Raw genomic sequence first — 24,808 nt, 5'->3', positions numbered from 1 at the left:
TATGGGAGAATAAAATAGGATTACCTTAATATACAGGAAAACATTTGATAAAATGCAATACCTGTTCATGATTTAAAAAAAAAAAAACAAAAAACAAAACTCTAAGCAAACTAGGAATGGAACTTCCTTAATATGATAAGTGATATCTATATCAGGTGCCTTCAATGACTATCATATGCTTTCTTTCTGAGGTTGGGAACAAGAGAATAATGTCCAGTATTCAACACTGTACTGGAGGTCCTAGCCACTGCAATAAGATAAGAAAAGTAATTCAAAAGCATAAAGATTACAAAATCAGAATTCAAATCATCTTTACTAAAAGACGACATGATTGTGTATGTAGAAAACTCCAAATAATCTCTAAACTACTAATAAGTCAATGTAGCAAGATTGTTATATCCAAGGTCAATATATAAAAATCAACTGTTTATATCTATCAAGGGAAAAAAATTGGAAAATGAACTTTTAAAATACCATTTATAAAACCATTTAAGAAATTACAAATACCTTGGAAATATATCTAATGAAAGATATGTAAGACCTCTACATTGAAAACTAAAACACTAATGAGATAAATGAACAGAAACTTTAAATAAAATTGAAGATATTTAATGGACTCAATATTAAGATGTCAATTCTCCATAAATTGATCTACAAATTCAATGCAATCTGAATTAAAATGCCAGCAAGATTTTGAATATGTGTTTGTTTATAAAAATTAACAAGCTGATTCTCAAATTGATATAACAATGCAAAGGACCTAGAATAGCTAAGATAATGTTGAAGAGTAACAAAGTTAGAAGATTTACACTACCAGATAGACATTATAAAGCTACAATAATGATGACAGTACATTATTGGCACACGACAGAGACCAATGAAACAGAATAAATAGTCCAGAAATAGACCAAAACACATACAGTTGCTTGATTTACATCAAAGATATCACTGCCACTCAATGGGAAAAGGCAGATCTTTTCAACAGTGGTGGTGGAACAATTCAATCTCCCTATAGAGAAAAGAGAATCTTAACCTGTTCCTCTTACCAAACAATTAATTTGAGGTGGGTCACAAACAAATGATATAGGTAAAACAATAAAGCTTCCAAAAGAAAAGAAAATATCTTCAGTACTTGGTAAAGCGTTCTTAAGCAGAACACAAAAAGCACTAACCACATAAGAAAAATAAGGATAGATGAGACTGTATTAAAATTAAGAACACCTCTTCAACCCAAGGCATCACTAAGAAAGTGAACAGGCCAGGCGCGGTGGCTCACACCTGTAATCCCAGCACTTTGGGAGGCCCGGACAGGCAGATCACGAGGTCAGGAGTTCGAGACCAGCCTGGCCAACATAGTGAAACCCCATCTCTACTAAAAATACAAAAAATTAGCCAGGTATGGTGGCACACTCCTGTAGTCCCAGCTACTCGGGAGGCTGAGGCAGGAGAATCGCTTGAACCCAGAAGACTCAGGCTGCAGTGAGCTGAGACCACACCACTGCACTCCAGCCTGGATGACAGAGTGAGACTGTCTCAAAAAAAAAAAAAAAAAAAAAGAAGAAGTAAGTGAATAGATACGCAACAAAATATTTGCAATACAAGTATCTAAGGACTCATATCCAGAACATATGAAGAATTCCTATAAAGTAATAAGAAAAAAAAGACAACTGCTTTAAAAAAAAAATAGGCAAAGGCCTTGAACAGGCTTTTCACCAAGAAGATAGACAAATGGGCAATAAATACATAAAAATCTGTATATGCTTCAGGAAAATGTAAAACCACAAGATCCTACCTCCTACCCTTCAGAAAGGCAAAAATTAAAATGACCAAAAATATCAAGTGTGCAGAAAAGAGTTAATATTGCAGGTCTGAGACTGCCATTCTTAGAAGGGCCTGCTTGAAAGTTGGCCTTTGGCTGGCACCTGAGAACCTGGATTTTGAGAAGGTTCCCACCATTCCCAGAACTGATAAAAATGACTCACTATGCCTAAACAGTTTGTGCAAATAATATGGTTTATGCTGAACACCTACTTTCTTTATGGGAGTCTAGATTTTGGTATGGTTAACCCTATGCTTAAGCAAAGGATGCCTACTTGACCAGCCCCTACTGATAACTCCCACTGCTGTGCCTCTAACAAGTTTCCCAGGGAAGACAACATTTCACACATGTGGTCACAATTTGTTGCAACAGGAATTAAGTGCACTCTGTGTAACTACACTAGGGGAAGCTTTTTGGAAGCTTAAACCTCATCTCTTTCAAACTTCATCCCATGTGCCTTTTCTCTTTGCTGATCTTCTTGTAATAAATTATAGCCACGAGCATGATTACGGGCTAAGTCTTATGAGTCTTCCTAGAAAATCACTAAACCTGGGAGTGGTCTTGAGAACACATCAAATGGGGAGGATTCTGTAGAATAACTATACTACTATAAATTGTTGGTGAGAAGGTTAACTAGTTCAACCACTTTGAGAGACTATTTAGATAGATCTACTAAAGCCAAAACATATTTGCACCATATAGCCCAATAACTCTACTCTTAGGAATATATCCAAAAGAAAATGAGTGCCTTTGTCTACCAAAAGAAACAAGAATGTTCACAGCAGCTTTATTCATATTAGCCCAAAGTGAAAACAACCCAAATACCCATCAACAGGTGAATGGATAAACAAATTGTGACAAATTCATAGAATAGAATACTAATAACACATGCACAAACACTGAAGCCTGCAACAACAAGGATGACTCTCAAAATCGGTAAATAAAAAAGCTCAATGGTATATAATGTATGATTATACAACGAAAGAGTACACAATGTATGATTACATTTATATACAAAAGAGTAAGCAAAGCATGCCATTTAAAAGGTTCAAAAACTGACAAAACTAACCTATGGTGATAAAAGTTAAGAGAAAGAGTTGCTGGAGGGGAATCCTGGGCTTCACTATCCAATACATCTGGCTATTTAATTTAAATAAATTAAAATTAAAAATTTAATTCCTTAGAAACATTAGCCACATTTCAAGCACTCAGTAGCTACATTTGGATAATGGCTATTGTATTGAATGGGAAAGACAGAGAATGTAGAGAATTTCCATCTTCACAGAAAGTTTTATTTATCAGCACTTGTTCTAGGATGATGGGAATTTTCTGTATCTTGATCTGGGAAGTAGTTATATGCATGTATCAATATGAAAAAACTCACCAAGCAGTATACTAAAGATTTGTGCACTTTTTATTTTTTTATTTTTATTTTTTGAGACAGGGTCTTGCTCTGTTGCCCAGGCTGGAGTGCAATGGTGCAATCACAGTTCACTGCAACCTCTGCCTCCCGGACCCAAGCCATCCTCCCACCTGAGCCTCCCAAGTAGCTGGGTGTACAGCCATACACCACCATGCTCAGCTAATTTCTGTATTTTTTGTAGAGACAGGGTTTTGTCATGTTCCTCAGGCTGGTCTTGAACTTTTGAGCTTAAGCAATCTGCCCACCTTGGCCTCCCAAAGTGCTGGGATTACAGGCGTGAGCTATCATGCCCAGCCAAGATTTGTACACTTTATTGTATTGTTATAACTCAATAATTAAGTAAATACATGAACATATGTTTTTAAAATGACTAGCAGAAAACATATACAATATATGTAACTGTAGATTCACATCTAAAATATGAAGAATTCATATGAATCAATAAGAACAGGAGAGCAACCTAAAAGAAAAATCATAGGCGATTCACAGGAAAGGACGGCTAATGAACATATTAAAAGATGCTCAGGTTCATGAAAATTCAGAAAAATACAATGTAAAACACTGAGATACTACTTTTGACCATCATGTTAACAAAAATTTATATGGTTGGTAATACCAATTGTTTATAAGCAATTGAGGCTGGGCACAGTGGCTCATGCCTATAATCCCAGCACTTTGGGAGGCCGAAACAGAGGATTGCTTGAGGTCAGGAGTTTAGGATCAGCTTGGGCAACAAGACTCCATCTTTACAAAAATTTTAAAAGTGAAAAAATCACCCTGGCATGGTGGTGAGCACTTGTAGTCCCAGCTACCTAGGAGGCTAAGGTCAGAGGATCACTTGAGCCCAGCAAGTCAAGGCTGCAGTGAGCCATGATCATGCCACTGCATTCCAGCCTATGCAACAGAATGAGATCCTGTCTCAAAAAAAAAAAAAAATCCATAAAACCATGTATTAATATGTACACACATATATGTATTATACATCAATGCAGAGAAACAGTTATAAGAAATATAACCCAAACCAATAATACTTGTTAGTTACTTCAAGGAATGCAAGTCAAAATTAGTGGATGGTGGCTTTCACTTTTTATTTTTTTGAGACAGGGCCTTGCTCTGTTGCCCAGGCTGGAGAACAGTGACACAATCATAGCTCACTGCAGCCTTAACCTCCCGGGCTCAATTGATTCTTCTACCTTAGCCTCCCGAGTAGTTGGGACTACAGGTGTACGCTACCCAACTCGGCTAATTTTTTTTTTTTTTTTTTTTTGGTAGAAATAGGGTTTACCATGTTGCCCAGGCTAGTCTTAAACTCCTGGGCTCAAGCAATCCGACCCCACCTCGGCCTCCCAAAGTGTTGGGATTACAGGCATTGAGCCTCTTTCATTTTTACTAGATTACAATTTTCACAATAAAATGTTTTCAGGCCGGGCGCAGTGGATCATGTCTGTAATCCTAGCACTTTGGGAGGCTGAGGCAGGCAGATGGCTTGAGTTCAGGAATTTAAGACCAGCCTGGACAACAGGGCAAAACCCCACCTCTATAAAAACCACGAAAAATTAGCCAGGCATGGTGGCATGCACCTGTAGTTCCAGCTACTTGAGAAGCTGTGGTGGGAGGATCACTTGATCCCAGGAGGTCAAGGCTGCAGTAAGCTACAGTCATGCCACTGCACTCCCACCTGGGTGACAAAGAGACTCTGTGTCAAAAAAAAAAAAACCCTTAAAAACAACTATTGCTGCTGTTGTTGTTGAGTTATTGCTGTTCTACATCCTAATGGTGTATATGACTTCAAACTATATTTTTGAACAGATAAAAGCTAATCATATAATTGAAGGATATTTACTTTTGTTCTCTCTATATATTTTTGGATTTTTTCTTTTTCTTTAAGTCAATAAATTTTTATTCAAGGAATTCCATGTTGTGATTTCTTCCACTGTCCATCAAGGTCACTTCAGATCCTCTAAAGAGCTGGAGTCAAAAGATTTATCTTCAAGTTAGCCCTTTTTAATGAAACTGATGCTTATTTTAATCCAGCTGTCCTGTTAGCCCATAATTCTTTTATTTTGGCTTCTGTCATCTCCTTTTAATATGGATATACTGATGAAGACTTCAAAATTCACCAAGAATCTTTGGGATCTAATTTCTTCAACCAATTTACTTTAGGGTCCTTTTTACTGTAGGTGGTGGATCTGCCTGGTTCTCAATTTGACACCCTAAGTGATCATACTCAAGAATAGTACAGATCTGTGGAATATGCCAATACCTTTAACTACAGACATCATGTTCTCAAGATAAAAGCCTTTAAAACAAAAAGCCATCGTAGGTATCAAGTCAACATGAAATTGGAATGCAAAATTAATACTGCTGAGGATTTCCTTCATATCCCATGCTGTTTAACTATCTCTTCCACAGTCCTAGAATCAATCTTTTTTAATTAAGAGACAGGGTCTGTCTTTGTTACCCAGGCTGGAGTACAGTGGTGTCATCAAAGCTCAGTGCAGCCTCCAACTCCCGGGCTCAATACTCTTGCCTCAGCCTCCTCTTCCTGAGTAGCTGCAACTACAGACACATGCCCCAGTACTCAGCTAATTTTTAAATTTTTGTGGAGATGAGGTGTTTGTTACTTTCTTATACAGGCTGGTCTTGAACTCCTGGCTTCAAGCAACACTCCCACCTTGGTGTGGGGCTTGCAGGCTTGAGCCATTGTGCCTGGTCTGGGACCACCTTTATGGCTATCAATATTCCCATCAGTTAACTGTCTCAGGTATCAAAATATCCCTTCTTATATGTATCAAAACTCATACTGAACAATGAGTTCTGGGTTGCAAAAGAGGATTTATTTTTTGCACCTATCCATAAGTCTTTGTCCACAAGTTAAACAAAAACATACATAAGTGCAGTTGGATTTTCTTTTTTAAACATCTGAGCATTCACCGCTCAGTTTATAAATCACCTTATATATGATGAGGTGATCTACTTAAACTTCAAAACATTTCTCAATTACAGAAATGGCAAACCTAAAAGCCCCAAAAGTGTATTTAGATTTCTTTAATCTTTAAACATAGACTTTGTCCAATCTTTTAAAGGTCCTTGATTAAATCAAGACCACATTTATCTATGTCATTGGGAAATCCTTACCTTTAGTTTCTTTAAACAGTCTATATCTTTATCTTTAAACATAAACACTTTTTTTTTCTTTTGAGACAAGAGTCTTGCTCTGTTGCCCAGGCTGGAGTGCAGTGGTGCAATCTCGGCTCACTGCAACCTCCCACTGCTGGGTTCAAATGATTCTCCTGCCTCAGCCTCCCCAGTAGCTGGAACTACAGGTGTGCGCCACTGCGCCCAGCTAATTTTTGTACTTTTAGTAGAGACAGGGTTTCACCATGTTGGCCAGACTTATCTTGAACTCCTGACCTCAGGTGATCTGCCCACCTCAGCCTCCCAAAGTGCTGGGATTACAGGCGTAAGCCACCACATCTGGCCTAAACATAGACTTTTTGGATAATTTTCCTTACTCAAAGCACTATTTTCTACTAGGATGAAGTTATATAAACCACAAAATAAATTAAAATAGAAAGAACTAGTGCATCCTACCTGGGTTACTGGAATGTAGAGAGGTTCTCCATTATGCAGCAGTGTAAGTTTCCCATGCTGATAGAGCCGTCCTTCCGGCCTTAAATTTGCCATCTCCTTAGGTCCTCCTTTCTTGCCACTCTCTTGTCCATTTCCTTTAAGTTCTTCAGTATCGCTTAGGCATTCAAAAAATTCTTCTTCGCTGTCACTCCAGGAATCCCAAGATTTTCCTACCTCTCCCTTTTCCTTATCTGTTTCTTTTAGATTATCTGGCACCAACTGGTCTCCTGCTTTTCCAGCATCCCCTGGATATATATTAGTGACATCTGAAGCACTTGTCTTTTTCCCCTCATCACGTGCCTTCTTTCTTTCAATACAACAATTTAACATCTTAAGAAAAGAGAAATAACATTTATAGTTGAATTAGTTACAGAAAAATAAAAATCTACCTACTGCTTGAATATTTAATTTTCACTCTCCACTTCTCAGGACCTTGTGAACTGCAGTGACTACTGACTATAGGCAACCTACAGCAGCACCATGAGAACAGCATGTAACCCATTATTACATTTAGTATTAGAATAATCTCTGATTAAATCAAGACCACATTTATCCATGTCATTGAGAAATCTTTACCTGTAGTTTCTGATGCAGTAAACAACACCTCAGATCTGGGGGTCCACTTGCTAATCTATCAAATAAAGTAAGGAGAAAAGAAAGCTTAGTTTTAGTAAAATTGCTTCAGATATGATTATTTTCTATACTACCATAATTTTTAGCTATATTGATAAGAAATCAAAACTAGATTTCCACAGGTAAGGTAAGTGAATTCCAGAGGGGGAGCACATAGAATTAAACGATGAAAATTTGTTTTATACTCCTTGTTCACACATCACCAATAGCAAATATAATAGATACTTCAAAACATAACAGCAAATTAGTGATAGTTTTCAGGCTAACAAAAACTCAAAATGAGAAAAAGCCCCTGAACCCACTCCAGGAAGTACTAGCACACAGTATTTCACACCATACAAAATAAATCAGTTTGTGTATTCAGTACTAAATTCTTACAGTGGATTCTCACTATAAAAACCAAGATCTCCACCTGTATTTCAATAGGACCTTGGACTGTCTCTAGTTCTAGGTTCCTCTAGACCACTAGGTTCCCAGCAATCAGCCAGAGGCACTCCCTCATATTCAACATGCTTCTGGGTCTGTAAAATGTTCCAGAGCGAACTGTCTAAAACCAAGAGAGAATCCAGCTAAGCAGAGATTGGCAAATGATATAAATGTTTTTGGATCAGTAATCATTTTATATTGCTCAAAATCATGATTCTCCTAACATAGCATGGATAGATGAGCACTAAACTATGCAATATCAACCTATGTGCTAATGAAAATGTTCTGTTTGATTAAGTAAAATGTCAATTACAAAAAACAGGTTTATTACAAAAGACTTTGAAAATGCATAAAAGTATAAAGAACAAAATAAAAATATAATTTCACACTGGGAAAAACTGATAGCATTTCACAGTATTTATAATATTTTTCCTGTACAAATATAGCAACATAATTAAAAGCACTTTGTATATGCATTAGTATATTCTACTTTATTAGAAACAATATGAACATCTGTTATTAAAGATGATTGGGGAAAAAACTGTAATCAGTCTGTAATTTTCTATTGTAGAGATATAGTATAATTTATTTAACTATTCTTTTATGTTTGATATTTAGGTTTTGCCTTTTTTTCTATTATATTAATAAATTTGCTGCAGTGAACACCTCTGAACATAAATCATGTCTAAGCTTCTTGCCACTTTCTTAGGGCAGACTTCCTAGAAGGGGGAAAAAATAGGTCAAAAGTCAAATGTCTGCTAACAAACAAAATCCTATCCAAACAATTGAAAATTGAAATTATTACCCTGGAATCAGAAAGTTGTTTTCCCATCGGAAACGCATTTCAAGAACAAATTCCTGCCAGAGGTGTGCCACTCCTTTCAACCCTCCATGGTAAAAATTGATCATACAGAGACACAAAGCCAGTTTGTATGTTAAACTGTCAGATGGTGCAGACTTGAACTGATTGTAGAGATTCTAAATTTAACAAAATAGAAACAAAGCAAACTTGTTACCAAAATATTTTACACATATAACTGAAAAGTTCGTAGGGAGAGATTTTAATTGTAAAATTAACCTATCCCACCTAAACTAGGCATTATCAAATGTCTAATACACTACTGCATAAACTATTCTTAGGAAGTCCCACATTTTCAAGATTTCTACTAAGATTAAAAAAGATAAAGCTATAGTTTAATGAAGCTAAAGTTACAGCTTTCAATTTCTTCTGTGGAATATTTAGGAAGTATTCCAAATTTCATGTGTTGTTTTAAAAATCTTTTAATTACAAAAATGAGCACATCTGAAAAAACAAAAATCATAACTATCTAAACTGAAAATGTAAAAAGCCTTGCTTTTTTCTCTCACCTCATCAAATCTACTTCTCAACAATAACTACTGTAAAGTTTGATATGTATCTACACTTGTCATTTAAATTCTTCAACTTCTTAATTTTTCAAAGACTAGACAAAGAGACCATGAAAATTTTACCTAATTTTACACATTTTACTTCATTAAAGAGTTGTCCATTCACTAACTAGTCTTAAAATATCAAAAAGAATCTGCTGAGAAACACAAATTTAATGATTTCACCAAAACTCTACAATGAGGGAAATCCTACAGCTGTGTAAAGTATATTTGTGCTATTTTTTCATTGTTTCCAGAAAAATTCTTGCTACCCAAAATATGTATCTGTGCTAGTTATCTAAGTGGAAACCACGATCTCCCATCCAAAATTCCCAAGGTGATTTTTAAAATAAAAAGATAGTAAGCTATTAAACTAGAAATATATAGAACCTCTAGAAATTCAGTGCATTTAAAACATTTTAACACTGAACTCCACATCAACTTACATAGTCTTCACTCTCTGATGGAGGATTATTATTATCTGTTGAAGTAGTTCCATCTAATGGTTTCTCAGAAACAGCATCAGGGAATAAGAACTTGAAGGAAAGGAAAAAAATAATCGCATTTTAGACCACATTTCCTATTTTGTTGATTTTTATAACTCATATAGACATTATTTAACTTTTTAATGGTTTTGCTGCTCTAACAATAGAAATGTTCCAGTTGTATTGGCCAGTTTGTTCTACACTCTCAAATTTTTTCTATTTTTCTTTGAAAATATACAAGGTTTCAGTGACTAGCCAATTTTAGAAATTAGAATTTTTTTCTTAAAAGTAATCACTTGATCCTGTAAGCTGAAAGGTGCAAAAGCAAAATCTCATCACTGTGACTTCATGCTCACCCAAGGCCATTACATTTTTTTAGTGTTACTACTATTTAAAAAACAAAACCACAAAAGACAATTTAAAAACACCCATGTACTCATGAGGATCTGAAGAGTTACATCATCCACAGGCTTTCATATATAGACTACTAAGAGATGATATTCAAGACCCACAACTTTATTTTATGATACCCCTGGAAAGTAGGAAGCAGTCTAAACCTATAATAACCAATGTACCTTTTCCATGTGGTTTCTGTTTATATGTACATGTACGAGTGGTCAAAACAAAATCCAGTGTACATGACAACTGAGCTACATGATTTGAATAACATTCTTTAAGAATACAGTCTTAAGAAGGAGGCTCTCTATAGACATTTATTTACAGTCCTTTTATCACTGTTCCTCTCAATTGTTTTGTGGTACTGCTGGTTAGTAATCCCTCTTACTATGTATACTTTGCCACACATTATAGAACATGTCCAATAGACTTTTAAAAATTAGATGAACTACTATGTGCCAAGTGCCATAAGGCACAATTACCAGCATTATCCTATTCTCATACAACTGTTTGAGCTAAGTATCACTACCTACATCTTACGATGTACAAGCTAAAAAGTTGGCTAAGAGTTTTGTTCAGATAAATGGCAGGGGATAAGATTAACATTAAGTTTCCAGTTTCCTTTTCAACACTTTTCTTGAAGGTTTTTCCCAAGATTGTCTTAATGCACAAATTTCCGGGAGTATGATTTTAACCACAATTACAGTTAAGAATAGCTATCATTTATCAAAGACCCATATATGCCAGGCAGTGTCACAGAAGATCCTTTAATCCTCACAACAATCTCGCAAGGTTTTGTTAGCCATATTTTATAGATGAGGAAACTGAAGTGACTTATTCAAAGTCATGCAGTAAGTCATACAGACATTAAACCATGGTGTGGATGGCCCCCAGGCTGGGGCCATTCCACTCTGTTATACCTAGGAGCCACCTTAGCTCTCTATTCATCTCCCTCTCGTTCTCACTAAAAGCTTTCTCTCAACTGTTGTCAAAGCAATCCTTCAAAAATATACTTCCGGGGCCAGGTGCGGTGGCTCACGCCTGTAATCCCAGCAGTTTGGGAGGCCGAGGCGGGCGGATTACGAGGTCAGGAGATCGAGACCATCCTGGCTAACACAGTGAAACCCTATCTCTACTAAAAAAAAATACAAAAAAATTAGCCAGGCATGGTGGCACGTGACTGTAGTCCCAGCTACTAGGGAGGCTGAGGCAGGAGAATTGCTTGAACCCAGGAGGTGGAGGTTGCAGTGAGCCGAGATGCACCACTGCACTCCAGTCTGGGCGACAGAGCGAGACTTCGTCTCAAAAAAAAAAATAAAATAAAATAAAAAATTAAAAAATTCTAATCATGTTGATCTTCTACTTAAACTGCAAGATAAAAGCCAGTGCTTCAGCATGGCAGGTTACCTGCTACTTCTCCAGCCTCAACCCTGGTCATGGTCTGGGAAGCACCCTACAAAATATCAACTGTTCAACATGCTCTCGAACCTCTGCTATTCCTCTGCTTCTAAAGCCTTCTTTTCATCAAGATTCAGCTCAAATGTCCCTCTTCATGAAGCCTTCCCTGATTCCCACTGCCCAGACAGAGACAAATGCACCCCTGCTGTGCTCTCACAGCCCCCTTGCCAGATTTCTCACATGCAACATGGTATCACAACTACTATTTACTTTCCTTCTCACCACTAAACTAGTAGGAATTTTCTAAATGTGGTAACTGTTTTACTCATTGAATATTCCAAGGTCACTGCCTACCACATAAAAGGAACTGGCTATATAATGAATAAATGATTCTGCATATAGACCTATAAAGACAGAACATTTAGTTACCAGGAGAATAGTATTAAGAACATCATTATTTAGCGGTGACTCCTCTACACCTCTGTGTTTTCGGATTTTCTTCTTTGCAGTGTGTACCATATTTGAAACTGATAATTTATGAATTGGAACTGATGCCGGCTCTGTCAATTTTGACAAAGCATGAGTTATATCAGCAGTTTCTATAAAAAGAACAGAAATAAATATAAATTATATCACCAACCTCAGCAGGTGAAAGTGATGAACAAATTGATGATTATATAGAATACTTTACTCATTCTTTTTACTAGTGCTACATGGTCTTGGAATTATAAAATATTAATATACATGTTCAGCTTTATGTGCAAGCATAAGTGACAATGGTGTCACACAAATTATTTCTCCCTAGGAGACTTCAAAATTTAACCTCTAAAACTCTGCTTTTCAAAATATTTTACATTTTTGGTGGAAAGAACTTATTAAATGCCTTTAATGTCTTAACAAGCACTGGGTACAGCCTGGAAAGGAACTGTAGCTGTCTAGTCCATCAAAACTTGATTATCCAACTTAATTCAAAATGAGAAAACAGATGAAAAGTTGCTGAAAAATGTGCCAAGGAAAAACAGTATGACATTTGAAAGTAATGTTAAAAAAAAACGTAGGTTACCTTTGCCTTCTTCCTCAAATGCAGATCGTCCAAGAATCTCATCAGTTGACTCCTTTCGACGGCAAATTTTAAAAAATTCAGTGACAAAATCACCTATGTAGGAAAAAAAGTTATTTTTGACACTCAACTGAAAAAAAAAAAATCAGTCCTATAAATTAAAGTACATTTTTCCACAAAAGCTATTAACTAAGATACAGTAGAAAGTAAAACCATTCAGTTTTTCCATTGAAAAAAACAAAAATTAATCCTATATCAAAGGTAGCCTTGTTCTTTTCTTTCTCTCCATGTCCCAGGATATTTAAAAAGCTTTTCCTTAGAATTCCTTCTAGAAGGAAAGAAAAAAATAACTGTACCTAATAGTACTTACTATATGCCTCAATGAGACACAGTATCCATTTGTCATTAAGTTATGTAAGTAACAAGAACTTACTCTAAGTATGTAGTAATCTTTCCCCAACTGCTACACTACTAGAATCTAAATCCATTAATAAAATTAAGAAGAAACGCTAAAGACATGTTTCTAGAAGATTAGGAAATCATGTAGGATAAAGATATTTCAGTTTCTGCTACATATTAATGGTATTCTTTCTGTCATTATTACTATTATTTTTTATTTATTTATTTATTTATTTATTTATTTATTTATTTATTTAGAGACAGAGTCTCGCTCTGTCGCCCAGGCTGGAGTGCAGTGGCGCAATCTCGGCTCACTGCAAGCTCCACCTCCCAGGTTCATGCCATTCTCCTGCCTCAGCCTCCCAAGTAGCTAGGACTACAGGCACCCGCAAGCACGCCCGGCTAATTTTTTGTATTTTTAGTAGAGACGGGGTTTCACTGTGTTAGCCAGGATGGTCTCGATCTCCTGACCTCATGATCCGCCCGCCTCTGCCTCCCAAAGTGCTGGGATTACAAGTGTGAGCCACCGCGCCCGGCCCATTATTACTATTATTATTTTTGAGACAGGGTCTTACTCTATCGCCCAAGCTGGAGTGCAGTGGCACAATCATGGCTCACTGCAGCCTTGACCTCCCAGGCTCAGGTGATCCTCCCACCTCAGCCTCCTGGGTAGGCTGGGACTACATGTGTGCATCACCATGCCCAGCTAATTTTTGTATTTTTTGTAGAGATGAGGTTTTGCCATGTTGCCAAGGCTGGACTCAAACTCCCGGGCTCAAGCAATCCACCTGCCTCAGCCTCTCAAAATGCTGGGATTATAGGCATGAGCCATTGCACCCAGCTGTCTGTCATATTATAAACAGAGGTAAAGCGATTTGAATCTTCTGAACAGCTACAATGTTTACACAAATAAATGAATGCTTAACAAATACTATCAGCACTAAGATACATCAAGCACATCTAAATTTTATAATTCACCAACTAATTCTGAATTAACCCATAACTTTTTTGAGGCTTCTTCAGAAAGGTAGGAAAAGTCTATAATCTAGTCATACAAAATATTAAAAGAGGTAGGGTAAGATCATGGAACGTTAAACTAAAATGAGAATACTTTCAATTCTAAAGTCCTCAGCAATTACCATACAGTAACAAGATGAGGAATAATAATGTTACTAAGAAGCAACTTAGTACGTAAACATAATATGTAGTAATTCAACGATTAAACAACAGAAACCATTTACTGTTCATTTACTATAACAAAGACACTGTTAAAAGTGACATATACACACACATACAGGTACATAATCTCATTTGATCCTCCCAATAACCCTATGAAGTAAGTACTAGTGTTATCTCTATTTTATTTATGAGGACTCTGGGGCTTAAAAAGATTAAGAAACTTGACCAACCTGGTGAATCTAGGATTTGAACTGAGGTCTGTCCAACTGTAATACTCTTGACATTGACCCTATACTGTTGCCCTAACACCCTAGACAAATTCACCAATGGTGGACTTATACCTTATACATCTTTGTATTCACTATTATATAGTTAGCACAAATGGCAGCTACTAATCAGCATTTGACAAATAGCATATGAATGATAAAGAGCCCAAGAAAACAATGCTTTAGAGAAATGCATCATTACTGTCATAATAAATCTTTGGTAACTCCATCAGTTAAATGGTAATATATCAAGTGATAGAGAGTTAAGGTAGCATGGATGAACATAAAGAAAAGGAGAAAATATTTTCATGTGTACTAAATATAAGGAGGAAAAAGATGACAAGGCACACTGAGGAGATGGGTTCAAAAGACTTCATGAAAGATACACCTAAAAAAAAGAGAATGGGACGAATCCCAGACATAAGACACAATAATATTATCTGAATAGCAATTAATATTTTTCAAAGTACTTCCATTTATGTTATTTCACTTGATCCCTCAAATAACCTTGTGAGGTGTATAAGATTATTCACATTTCTTTTCCCATATCAGAAAATAGGTTGCAGATGTGACACAACTCTATAGAAGGGCTCTAAAGCGCACCGTCAAAAACAGTGCTCTTCAGGTCGGGTGTGGCGGCTCACGTCTGTAATCCCAGCACCCTGGGAGGCCGAGGCGGGCGGATCATGAGGTCAGGAGATCGAGACCTTCCTGGCTAACACGGTGAAACCCCGTCTCTACTAAAAACACAAAAAATTAAAGGGCGTGGTGGCAGGCGCCTATAGTCCCAGCTACTCCGGAGGCTGAAGCAGGAGAATGGCGTGAACCCGGGAGGCGGAGCTTACAGTGAGCCGAGATTGCGCCACTGCACTCCAGCCTGGGCGACAGGGTGAGACTCCCTCTCAAAACAAACAAACAAACACACAAAACAGTGCTCTTCAGATAACACACGTCTAGAGGGGCAACAAAAGGCAAAAAGGGCTTCAATAACAGAAATAGAAGATGCAGACTATGCCACAGGAGGAAGGAAAGGGAGTAACATAAAGGCATCCGGAAAAAAAAAAAAAGAAAAAGCATTTTAAGGCCGCGCCGTGGCTCATGCCTGTAATCTCAGCACTTTGGGAGGCCGAGGCGGGCGGATCACGAGGTCAGGAGATCAAGACTATCCTGGTTAACACGGTGAAACCCCGTCTCTACTAAAAATACAAAAAATTAGCCAGGCATGGTGGCACACGTCTGTAGTCCCAGCTACTCGGGAGGCTGAGGGAGGAGAATCACTTGAACCTGGGAGGCAGAGGTTGCAGTGAGCCGAGACATGCCACTGCACTCCAGCCTGAGAGAGACTCCGTCTCAAAAAATAAAAAATAAATAAAAATAAATAAATAAAAGCATCAGAAACATAAAGCTGAGATAATGAGAAAATAATGGAGAATTTGCTGGCACTATTCAAAAAAGGATTCACTGCTATTGGCAATGATTTTTTTCCTACATGGTGTTAACTGAAGAGGTGACAAAGTATAAAGAATGTATGCAGTGTCTCCGATTTGGAAGTTAGGCAGATCAGCAGTATTTCAGGAAAGGAGCATAATATACCTTACCTAGCAAACACTGAGGATTCTCAGCTTTTCGAACTCTAACAGACCAATGTGGAGCTTGAATAGGATCCAAATCACTAAAATGCAAACCAATAAACATAAAATCCTAATTATGACAATCTGCAAGATTCATGAACTTATTAAAATGCAGTCTAGTGAAAACATAGAAGGACAAGCAATCCATTTAGCCTCCCTTAAACTTACTCTTATCCAGATACATGGAGCCATTTGGATAAGTTTTTAAAAAATAACATCATAAGAAATCAAAGTCCTTAGACAATAAAACACAAAAGGGAACACTAAAATCAAAACAAAATAATAAAAAAAGCATATAAAAATTACTAGCAATTTGAGAGTTATTCTACTGAAGTTTTTTAATCTCAGTGTACTACTACTCTTAACATACTTACGAATAAACATCATTATCCACAATGATCCCTTCGGTCAGATGAGGCCATGTAGTAGCTAAATGGAGTTCACTAAAAAACATAAAATACACCCAAAAGCTTTAATACTGACTCAGCAATTATATTTAATACTTCTAGAAAACTATACCAAGGAAATAAAAGTATGTTACAGTGGCATTATTTATAATACAACATACTGGAAACAACTTATTTAGCAAATGGTAGCACATCCTTATGAAGTTAATGTTTTGCAAACATTCATCTCATTATACATAATAGCCAAAAAGCATAAATAACCCACCAACTAATGAATGGATAAACAAAATGTGGCATATCCATACAATGGTATATTTACAGCCATAAAAAGCACAGAAGTACATTAGTTCCCCCTTATCCACAGCTTCACTTTCTGCAGCTTCAGTTACCCTAAATCAACTGCAGTCTGAAAATATTAAGTGAAAAATTCCAGAAAAAAAAACCCATAAATTTAAAGTTGCATGTTGTTCTGAGTAGCATGATGAAATCTTGTGCCATCCCACCCCATTAGGTGAATCATCCCTTTGTCTAGTGTATCTACACTGTCTATGCTACCTGCCCTGTTAGTCACTTAGTAACTGTCTTGGTGATCAGAGCGATCACAAGAAGAGTGTGCATAGTACAATGAGATATATTGAGAGAGACAGATCACGTTCACATAACTTTCATTAAGGTATATTGTTATAGCTGTTCTATGTTATTATTAGTTATTGTCAATCTCTTACTATGCCTCATTTATATTTATTTATTTTGTATTACATCACCTGGAAATCTTACTGTGCCAAATTTATAAATTAAATTTTACCACTTATCTGTATGCATAGGAAAAATATTTAGTGTGTGGTACTATCCATGGTTTCAGTCATCCACTGGGGATCTTGCAACATACCAGCTGTGGATAAGGGGGTACTACTGTACTGATTCATGCTACAACATGGACAAACCTTGAAAACATGCTAATTAAAAGAAGTCAGACACAAAGAAAGCCACATGTTATATGATTCCATTTATAAGAAATGTCCAGAATAGGTAAATCCAAAGAGACAGAAAGTATATCAGTATTTGCCTAGAGCCGGAGGGCTGAGAAGACTAAGGGGAAACGATGGCTAAGAGGTGAAGAATTTCTTTTTAAGGTTATGAAAATGTTCTGGAATTAGATGATTATGATGGTTGCACAGCCCTGTAAATATTAAAAACCATTGAATTGTACACTTTTAAATAGTGAATTTTATGGCAGGTAAATTATATCTCAAGTTTGAAAAATGTTATAGATCAGGAGTTGGCAAACATTTTCTATAAAGAGCCAGAGAGTAAATATTTTAGGTTTTGTGAACCATGCAGCACAGTCTCTATTTTATTTTTTTTCTTTCATAACCTTTAAAAATGTAAACACCATCCTGACTTCACTGGCCATACAAAAATAGGCTAATGGCCAGATTTGGCAAAGGACACAGTTTGCTGAGTTATAGATGAATATTAAATCTCAGAAAGTTTTCATGTAAAATTATAAAACAAAGAAAGCAAGTGTAGGTCTTTCTTTCTTTTTTTGAGACGGAGTCTTGCTCTGTTGCCCAGGTTGGAGTGCAGTGGCGTGATCTTAGCTCACTGCAACCTCTGCCTGCCGGGTTCAAGTGATTCTTGTGCCTTAACCTCTTGAGTAGCTGGGATTACAGGTGTGCGCAACCACACCCAGTTAATTTTGACATTCTTTAGTAGAGATGGGGTTTCGCCACGTTGGTCAGGCTGTTCTCGAACTCCTGACCTCAGGGGCTGCCCACCACAGCCTCCCAGAGCGCTAGGATTACAGGCATGAGCCTGTGCCCAGCCCAGGTGTATGTCTTTCTTTATTTCCAGTACTACATTCATCCCAGCAAGCTATAGCATCATAAAGCACAGTGAAATCAATATCAATATAAATTCAAAGTAAAATATTCCCACAATTCAAATGACAGGTTGAAATTCTCACCTAATAGGATCTTCGCAGGCACCAAATGGTAACTTGCCAAACTCCAGGCCTCCAACTTCTCCTCCTACAAGGGCATCTATGTCTAAACAAAAGAAATATTTTTCCATTATTTGGGAAAAAATAAAGAAGAGTCTAATCTAGTTAAGCCCTTTGGAATATCATAGCTTTAAAAGTGTCTGCAAGAGAACACATACAGCAAGTTAGCAAGTTAGAGCAACTTACAGCATATGTAGTCTAACAATATTTGACTTCCCCAGAGAATATTATAGTAAAAGGGCACACTTATTTCCTATTTATCCAGTATTTCATTCAGGCCAGGTATTCTAAATTTTGCCCTTCTGAAATATTCCTTAAATATTACTCAAGAGAATATTATTTCTGTACTTTTTTTGCATTTTAAAAGAATGTAATTAGTATAACCCAAAAAGAGTATCCAAGTATTTAAAAATCACCAACTACATTAATCAGTTTTGCTATCAGTAATTTCTGAATAGGAAATTGGTATATTTGTCATCATTAATAACATTATATTTTGGTTGATAGTAAATGGAAATATATAAAGATCAGAAAAGAATCTCCTTTCCATTATGAATGGCATAATAGACTGGAAGAGAACTTACAGGGTAAATCATTCCCTTAGTTCTATCTCTCCTGAGGAAGTAATAAGCATTTCTAAAAGGCATCAAAAGGATTTTTTTCTCTTTGAAATAATACAAATTGTGATATTTAATTATTCACACTACACTAGGATTTCCTGAAATTAAAGCCTACTGAGTTAAGAAAACTTCCCATATTTGCTAAAATCACATCTGATAGTTATCTACATCCTAAGTAAATGATTAAAATTAGTCATCAAATATGAATCAATTACTTGATTCAGTAAATTTTCTCAAGTCAATTCCATTTTTCCAACTAAAGAATGCTTATAAGAAAGATCACAATGACTAGCATTGTTACAAGTGAGTTTGTAAAAGCTTCAAAATTACAAGCACATTTTTATAATTAGTAAATTAAAAATTATTACTAAAATATAACTGTACAAAAGTTTTAGCTGAATTAAAAAGGAAGAAGCAACTCATGGAATGAAAAGCACATCGGACTTGGAGTTTGACTAGTGTTTGTATGCAAACTTTATCACTTGGTGACCATATGACTTTAAGCCAGTTACATGGGTTCTTTAAGAAACTTACATCTCTAAGAATACTTGTCTTGGGCTGGGCACAGTGGCTCAAACCTGTAATTCCAGCACTTTGGGAAGCTGGGGAGGGTGGATCACCTGAGGTCAGGAGTTCGAGACCAGCCTGGCCAACATGGTGAAACCCCATATCTACTAAAAAATACAAAAATTAGCCAGGCGTGGTGGTGCATACCTGTAGTCCCAGAGACTCAGGAGGCTGAGGCTGAGGCAAGAGAATCGCTTGAACCCAGGAGGCAGAGGTTGCAGTGAGCCAAGATCATGCCACTGCACTCCAGCCTGGGTGACAAAGCAAGACTCTGTCTCAAAAAACAAAACAAAACAAAACAAAAGATAATAATAATTGTCTCATAGGTAAGTGAAAATTATACAAAATGGCATATAAAATATGAAAAGCACAGTGTCTCATCCATATTATATGTTCAGTCCCTCCCCCCTTATAAAGGAAAATGTTAAGCATTTATATGGCTTTCAATCTACTGAGGGAGAAGGTTAATATTTTTAATCCCCATTTTTAAAACTTGACAATAGAAGATTAACAAAGACCTTATTGGCAATCTTATAATGCTAAGGTTCTAACTCTTGGGCTTCTTCACAGATCATGAGCAGACCACACTACCTTAGGAAATCTTTAAAACTGCTTTATAAGAGAGTAGCCTTGGAAGAAAAAAAAGGAAGATAAGAATAGAAACTTCTAACCAGACATAGACTGTAAATTGTCCAGTGGGTACTGTTATCTGGGAACTAAAATTACCAACACAAACATTTGAGTGTTTCTTCTGATATAAATCTAAAGCTTAGCTTTTATTTCTCTGTTGTAGTCTAGATACGGTCCTTTTAGTGTACATTAGAGTTGCAAATTATTTTGTGGTATATAAAATAAAATAGTAGTAGTACATATAACTGCCAAAAGCTAAGGATATATTACATTAATTTTTTTTCTTTTTTTTGAGACAGGGTCTCACTCTGTCACCCAGGCTGGAGTACAGTGGCGCAATGTCAGCTCACTGCAACCTCCGCCTCCCAGGTTCAAGGGATTCTCCTGCCTCAGCCTCCAGAGTAGCTGGGATTATAGGCTCCTGCCACTGCACCTGGCTAATTTTTGTATTTTTAGTAAAGACAAGGTTTCACCATGTTGGCCAGGTTGGTCTTGAACTCCCGACCTGCCTTGGGACCACCTGCAGGTGATCTGCCTGCCTTGGCCTCCCAAAGGGCTAGGATTACAGGTGTGAGTCACCGTGCCCGGCCTGTATTATATTAATTTTTATATCATCTCATGCCTACCAATTTTTTCAATCCTATAAATAGCCAACTACTTGGAACAAAAATAAACAGTAAAGAATATTAGTTTATTTTATTTCTCTTTAGGAGAGGTAGATTAAAAAACGTTTTCAGGCTAGTAAAATTCTTGTATTTTAAAAGTTTGTATTATATTCTTTATTAGATGTGCTTTAATATAATCAAACATGTGAAAGAAACACCCAGGAATCAAAATATTATTTAGGATATATGTCCATGAAACTGAGCTTTTCTAGAACTTAGGTAATGTGTTTTTCATATTGCTGTCTTAGCACCGCCTAGTCTCAGGTTAATAATTAACAATTGTTGAATGAATCTGTTTATCAAGGGTAAGCAGGCAAATTGATTTTGATTATATTTCTATAACATACAAGTTAATTATTATTTTTCCCCTACATATATTTTTCTTCTCTGCTTTCCTTGTTTAGCCCCCTTTCTTGAAACATTACTCTCTTTAAAGCTTTTTGCATGAGTGTTCTCAGTTTATGAGGGTGAGCTGAGAACAGCTCTTCTCTTATAATAGTCTAAAAACAGACATGTTAATCATTCGCTACATAGTAATTTATGGCACATGATGTGCCACAGCAAGGGGTGCCCTATAAATAAGGCTTTCAAAGACAGATTGTCAAATATAGAGTAATACTATGTCTAGAAAACCTACAGTTTTTCTTTAAGAGAAAAAAAATAAGGGCAATGAAAGCAATAATATTACATTTAAAATGAATCACAAATATTTCTAATGTAAAACACTTAAAACTCTTGTTAAGTAATTTTAATTTCTGAATGTATCTTCTTTTCCATTTATATTCAGTGAGTTAAATATAGTTCTAAATGATCTCACCTGGAGGTTGCTGAGGCCAAAAATACTGCTGCCAATCTTGAAGTACATAGGTAAATCGAATAGCAATACTAACTGGAGGCAATGGAGTTAAAGGACATCCCTAGGAAATACATGCAAAGACAATACCGTGTAAATGCTGGTACCCTTTTCATATTAATTCAACATCAAAATTTCAAACTTATGGAATGGATTAATACTACCTTTATGAAACCTGGATTTTCAGATTCTAGTGTTAAACAATAGTGTGCATATTCTAGTTATTAAAAACATGATATTCTAGCCATTCCAAAGGAAAAATAAGTCACCGAAGTCATTAGAGCCAAAGATGCAAAATTTAGGAAATCCTTTTCACAGAAGAAATTCTCACAGTCCAAAAGCTCAAGAGGTGGATCAGGGATGAACAGGAGGAAAGATCCCATAGTAAGGAACAGTAGTGGCAATTGTGAGACTGAATTTTAAAAAATGGAAAAGTAAACTTTCCAAAGAATCACTGCATTTTTGTCCACATATTTGTGTGTACAGAAGGATTTCCATAATTTCTGCATACTGCTTCCACAAATGTTTTCATTTGATGTAGCTAAAAAAAAAGTTTCAAAAACAATGCCATACCTTTAAAATAAAGCTGTTTAAACTGCTATTAGAAAAAGAGATATTACATTCTATTAAGCAAAATGCTCTTTAAAGTATCTTTTACTATTTTAATCATAAAATACCATTTCTTACTATTCACTTCAGACATATTAAATGTGAAAAAAAGGTGATTCATTTTTCAAATAAGTAAAAGTATTATAAAGCATAAGACTTGGTTTGGGGAGAGGATGTCTTTTCTTTTAAATGGAAATAAACTCAAATTAAAGCCACCCTTGAATATTTAACCAAAATTTCAGACTAAGAGAAATGAATGATCACTCACACAAAATAGATTAACGAATCAGCTAACAAAAGAAAACTTAGATTTATCTGTCAATTCACTAAAAATCACAAAACTTAATACTATCATTTAAACATCCTATGACCTCAGCTTCCCTTCATAATGCTTAATCTAAACTAATATAAAATAGGACTTAAATATGCATAGGAATCACCTAAGGAACTTGTGAAATGCAGATTCAATACTCTTCTGCATATCTAACCAGTTTCCAGATGCTGCTGTTCAGGAGACTACACTTTGAGTAGCAAAGGAATACATGGCATTTACATTTAGCTCAGCAGCAGCATCTATAAATGTCACTAGTAGCTTTAAGAACACAAACTCAATTTGAAGTCACAATAGTAGACAGCTGCTCCCAAAAAACCTAATTCAGTTTTGGGCTCCTGTGCCCAACAGCAAGGTGAGATTTTGGCTGGTCAGTATATCAACTTTTTAGTCATGTCCAGATATCAAATGAGCATTCACCTATAATAAGGAGCAAATGTTCTAGAAGCCATAACAAGGCCACTTTGACACATAACCTCTGATCCAGTCACACAGATCAATACAAAAACAGATACCCAGAAAAGAAATAATTATGGCCAAGCGCGGTGGCTCACGTCTGTAATCCTAGCACTTTGGGAGGCCAAGGCGGATGGATCATTTGAAATCAGGAGTTGAAGACCAGCCTGGCCAACATGGTGAAACCCCATTTCTAATAAAAATACAAAAATTAGCCGGGCAGTAGTGGTGCGCGCCTGTAGTCTCAGCTACTTGGGAGGCTGAGGCAGGAGAATCGCTTGATCCCGGGAGGCAGAGGTTGCAGTGAGCCAAGATCGTGCCACTGCACTCCAGCCTGGGTGACAGAGTGAAGCCCTGTCTCAAAAAAATAAGGACAGAAGGAAGGAAGGAAGGAAGGAAGGAAGGAAGGGAGGGAGGGAGGGAGGGAGGGAGGGAGGGAGAGAGGGAGGGAGGGAGGAAGGAAGGAAGGATTAGGATGAAAAATGACGGAAATATCTTTGTGGACCCTGGAGGATAAGTGGGGTTCAAGGCACATGCCTTGAGGTATGGAAGGCGGCACTGACAACCTAGGATGAAACCAAAAGGGCTCAGTCCAGAGTGAGGGCATTGCAAGACTCTCTGCTTAAGCCAGACACTGGGACATGTCACTCCTGCTTGGCACAATGGCTTTATTGGAAGGTATGGGACTGGAGGTTATTGTGTGAGGGGAAAAAACCCTCACCCGCATGTGGTGAGCAAACAACCCAAGATTCTAAGACCAGTTATCAAAATCCCCAACATTACTACAGAGCAAGAGACTCCAAACACTATTTTAAGACCTAATTCTGAAATATTCTGCAGGTAGGGAGTAACCATAAAACTACAGAACCACTAGAGAGGATGGATGGGAGTGAACATTAAAAATTTAAAATGAAACTCATTCAAAATGAGCCTACAAACTAAATTTCCCAAAACATAAAAAAGTAGTTCTAAAAGAGACAAATATCCAAATCAACAGTCATGATATAATACCATAAAATGTAAAGAACATCTCAAGAACTAAGAATGTCTAAGCTGAAAAAGAAAAGATGAAGTTATGAGAGTTTTCAAATATTTAGAGGATTATGGCAGAAGAGGATTAAACTTAAGAACCCAAACCAGCTCTTAAGTTCAATTCTCTCAAATCAATTTTGAGAGATGTTTCTTATCAGAAAAGTAAGTTTTAGGTTTGTCAGATGATGAGATAAACTGATTAAAAACTTTTTTTTTTTAACTACTGCTAATAAATAGCCAAGATGTAAGTTGGGTTCCACAGATCAATGTAGTCCCTAGCTTCAAAAAAGAGATGTAACATAAAAGATCTGAAGATCATATTCATTAATGATTTCTTAAGAAGAAGGACTAAAGCCCAGCGCGGTGGCTCATGCCTGTTATCTTGGCACTTTGGGAGGTTGGGCAGGTGGATTGCTTGAGCCTAGGAGTTGAAGACCAGCCTGAGCAACAGGCTGGTCTCTACAAAAAATACAAAGATTAG

The 24,808-nt window shown here is 36.6% G+C and overlaps 1 protein-coding gene and 1 non-coding gene across 7 annotated transcripts in view; both read right to left on the bottom strand.

The window, feature by feature from the left end:
- RAB3GAP1 (RAB3 GTPase activating protein catalytic subunit 1) overlaps positions 1 to 24,808 on the bottom strand; it is a 124,418-nt gene that overhangs the window by 34,212 nt on the left and 65,398 nt on the right. For all 6 annotated transcript variants that reach the window (XR_008677878.2, XM_055380850.2, XM_004032589.5 and 3 more), the window contains exons 8-17: positions 21,864 to 21,963; positions 18,529 to 18,610; positions 16,530 to 16,598; positions 16,123 to 16,196; positions 12,684 to 12,776; positions 12,050 to 12,219; positions 9,788 to 9,877; positions 8,740 to 8,912; positions 7,452 to 7,506; positions 6,837 to 7,205 (exon numbers count right to left, since the gene is read on the bottom strand). Coding sequence is in view for 5 of the 6 variants with exons in the window: in XM_055380850.2 (XP_055236825.1) it covers positions 6,837 to 7,205; positions 7,452 to 7,506; positions 8,740 to 8,912; positions 9,788 to 9,877; positions 12,050 to 12,219; positions 12,684 to 12,776; positions 16,123 to 16,196; positions 16,530 to 16,598; positions 18,529 to 18,610; positions 21,864 to 21,963 (1,275 nt within the window). In the remaining variant the exon portion in view is untranslated. The remainder of the gene's footprint in view (positions 1 to 6,836; positions 7,206 to 7,451; positions 7,507 to 8,739; positions 8,913 to 9,787; positions 9,878 to 12,049; positions 12,220 to 12,683; positions 12,777 to 16,122; positions 16,197 to 16,529; positions 16,599 to 18,528; positions 18,611 to 21,863; positions 21,964 to 24,808) is intronic.
- On the bottom strand, positions 6,014 to 6,141 carry LOC115933872 (small nucleolar RNA SNORA40). The gene has a single exon (XR_004069717.1). It is a non-coding gene; the product is annotated as a small nucleolar RNA SNORA40 (small nucleolar RNA).

The sequence above is a fragment of the Gorilla gorilla genome, chromosome 11 (genome assembly GCF_029281585.2).
Source record: "Gorilla gorilla gorilla isolate KB3781 chromosome 11, NHGRI_mGorGor1-v2.1_pri, whole genome shotgun sequence".
Taxonomy (NCBI): Eukaryota; Metazoa; Chordata; class Mammalia; order Primates; family Hominidae; genus Gorilla; species Gorilla gorilla.
Note: the sequence above shows the minus strand (reverse complement) of the source record. Positions and strands in the feature narration are given on the sequence as shown.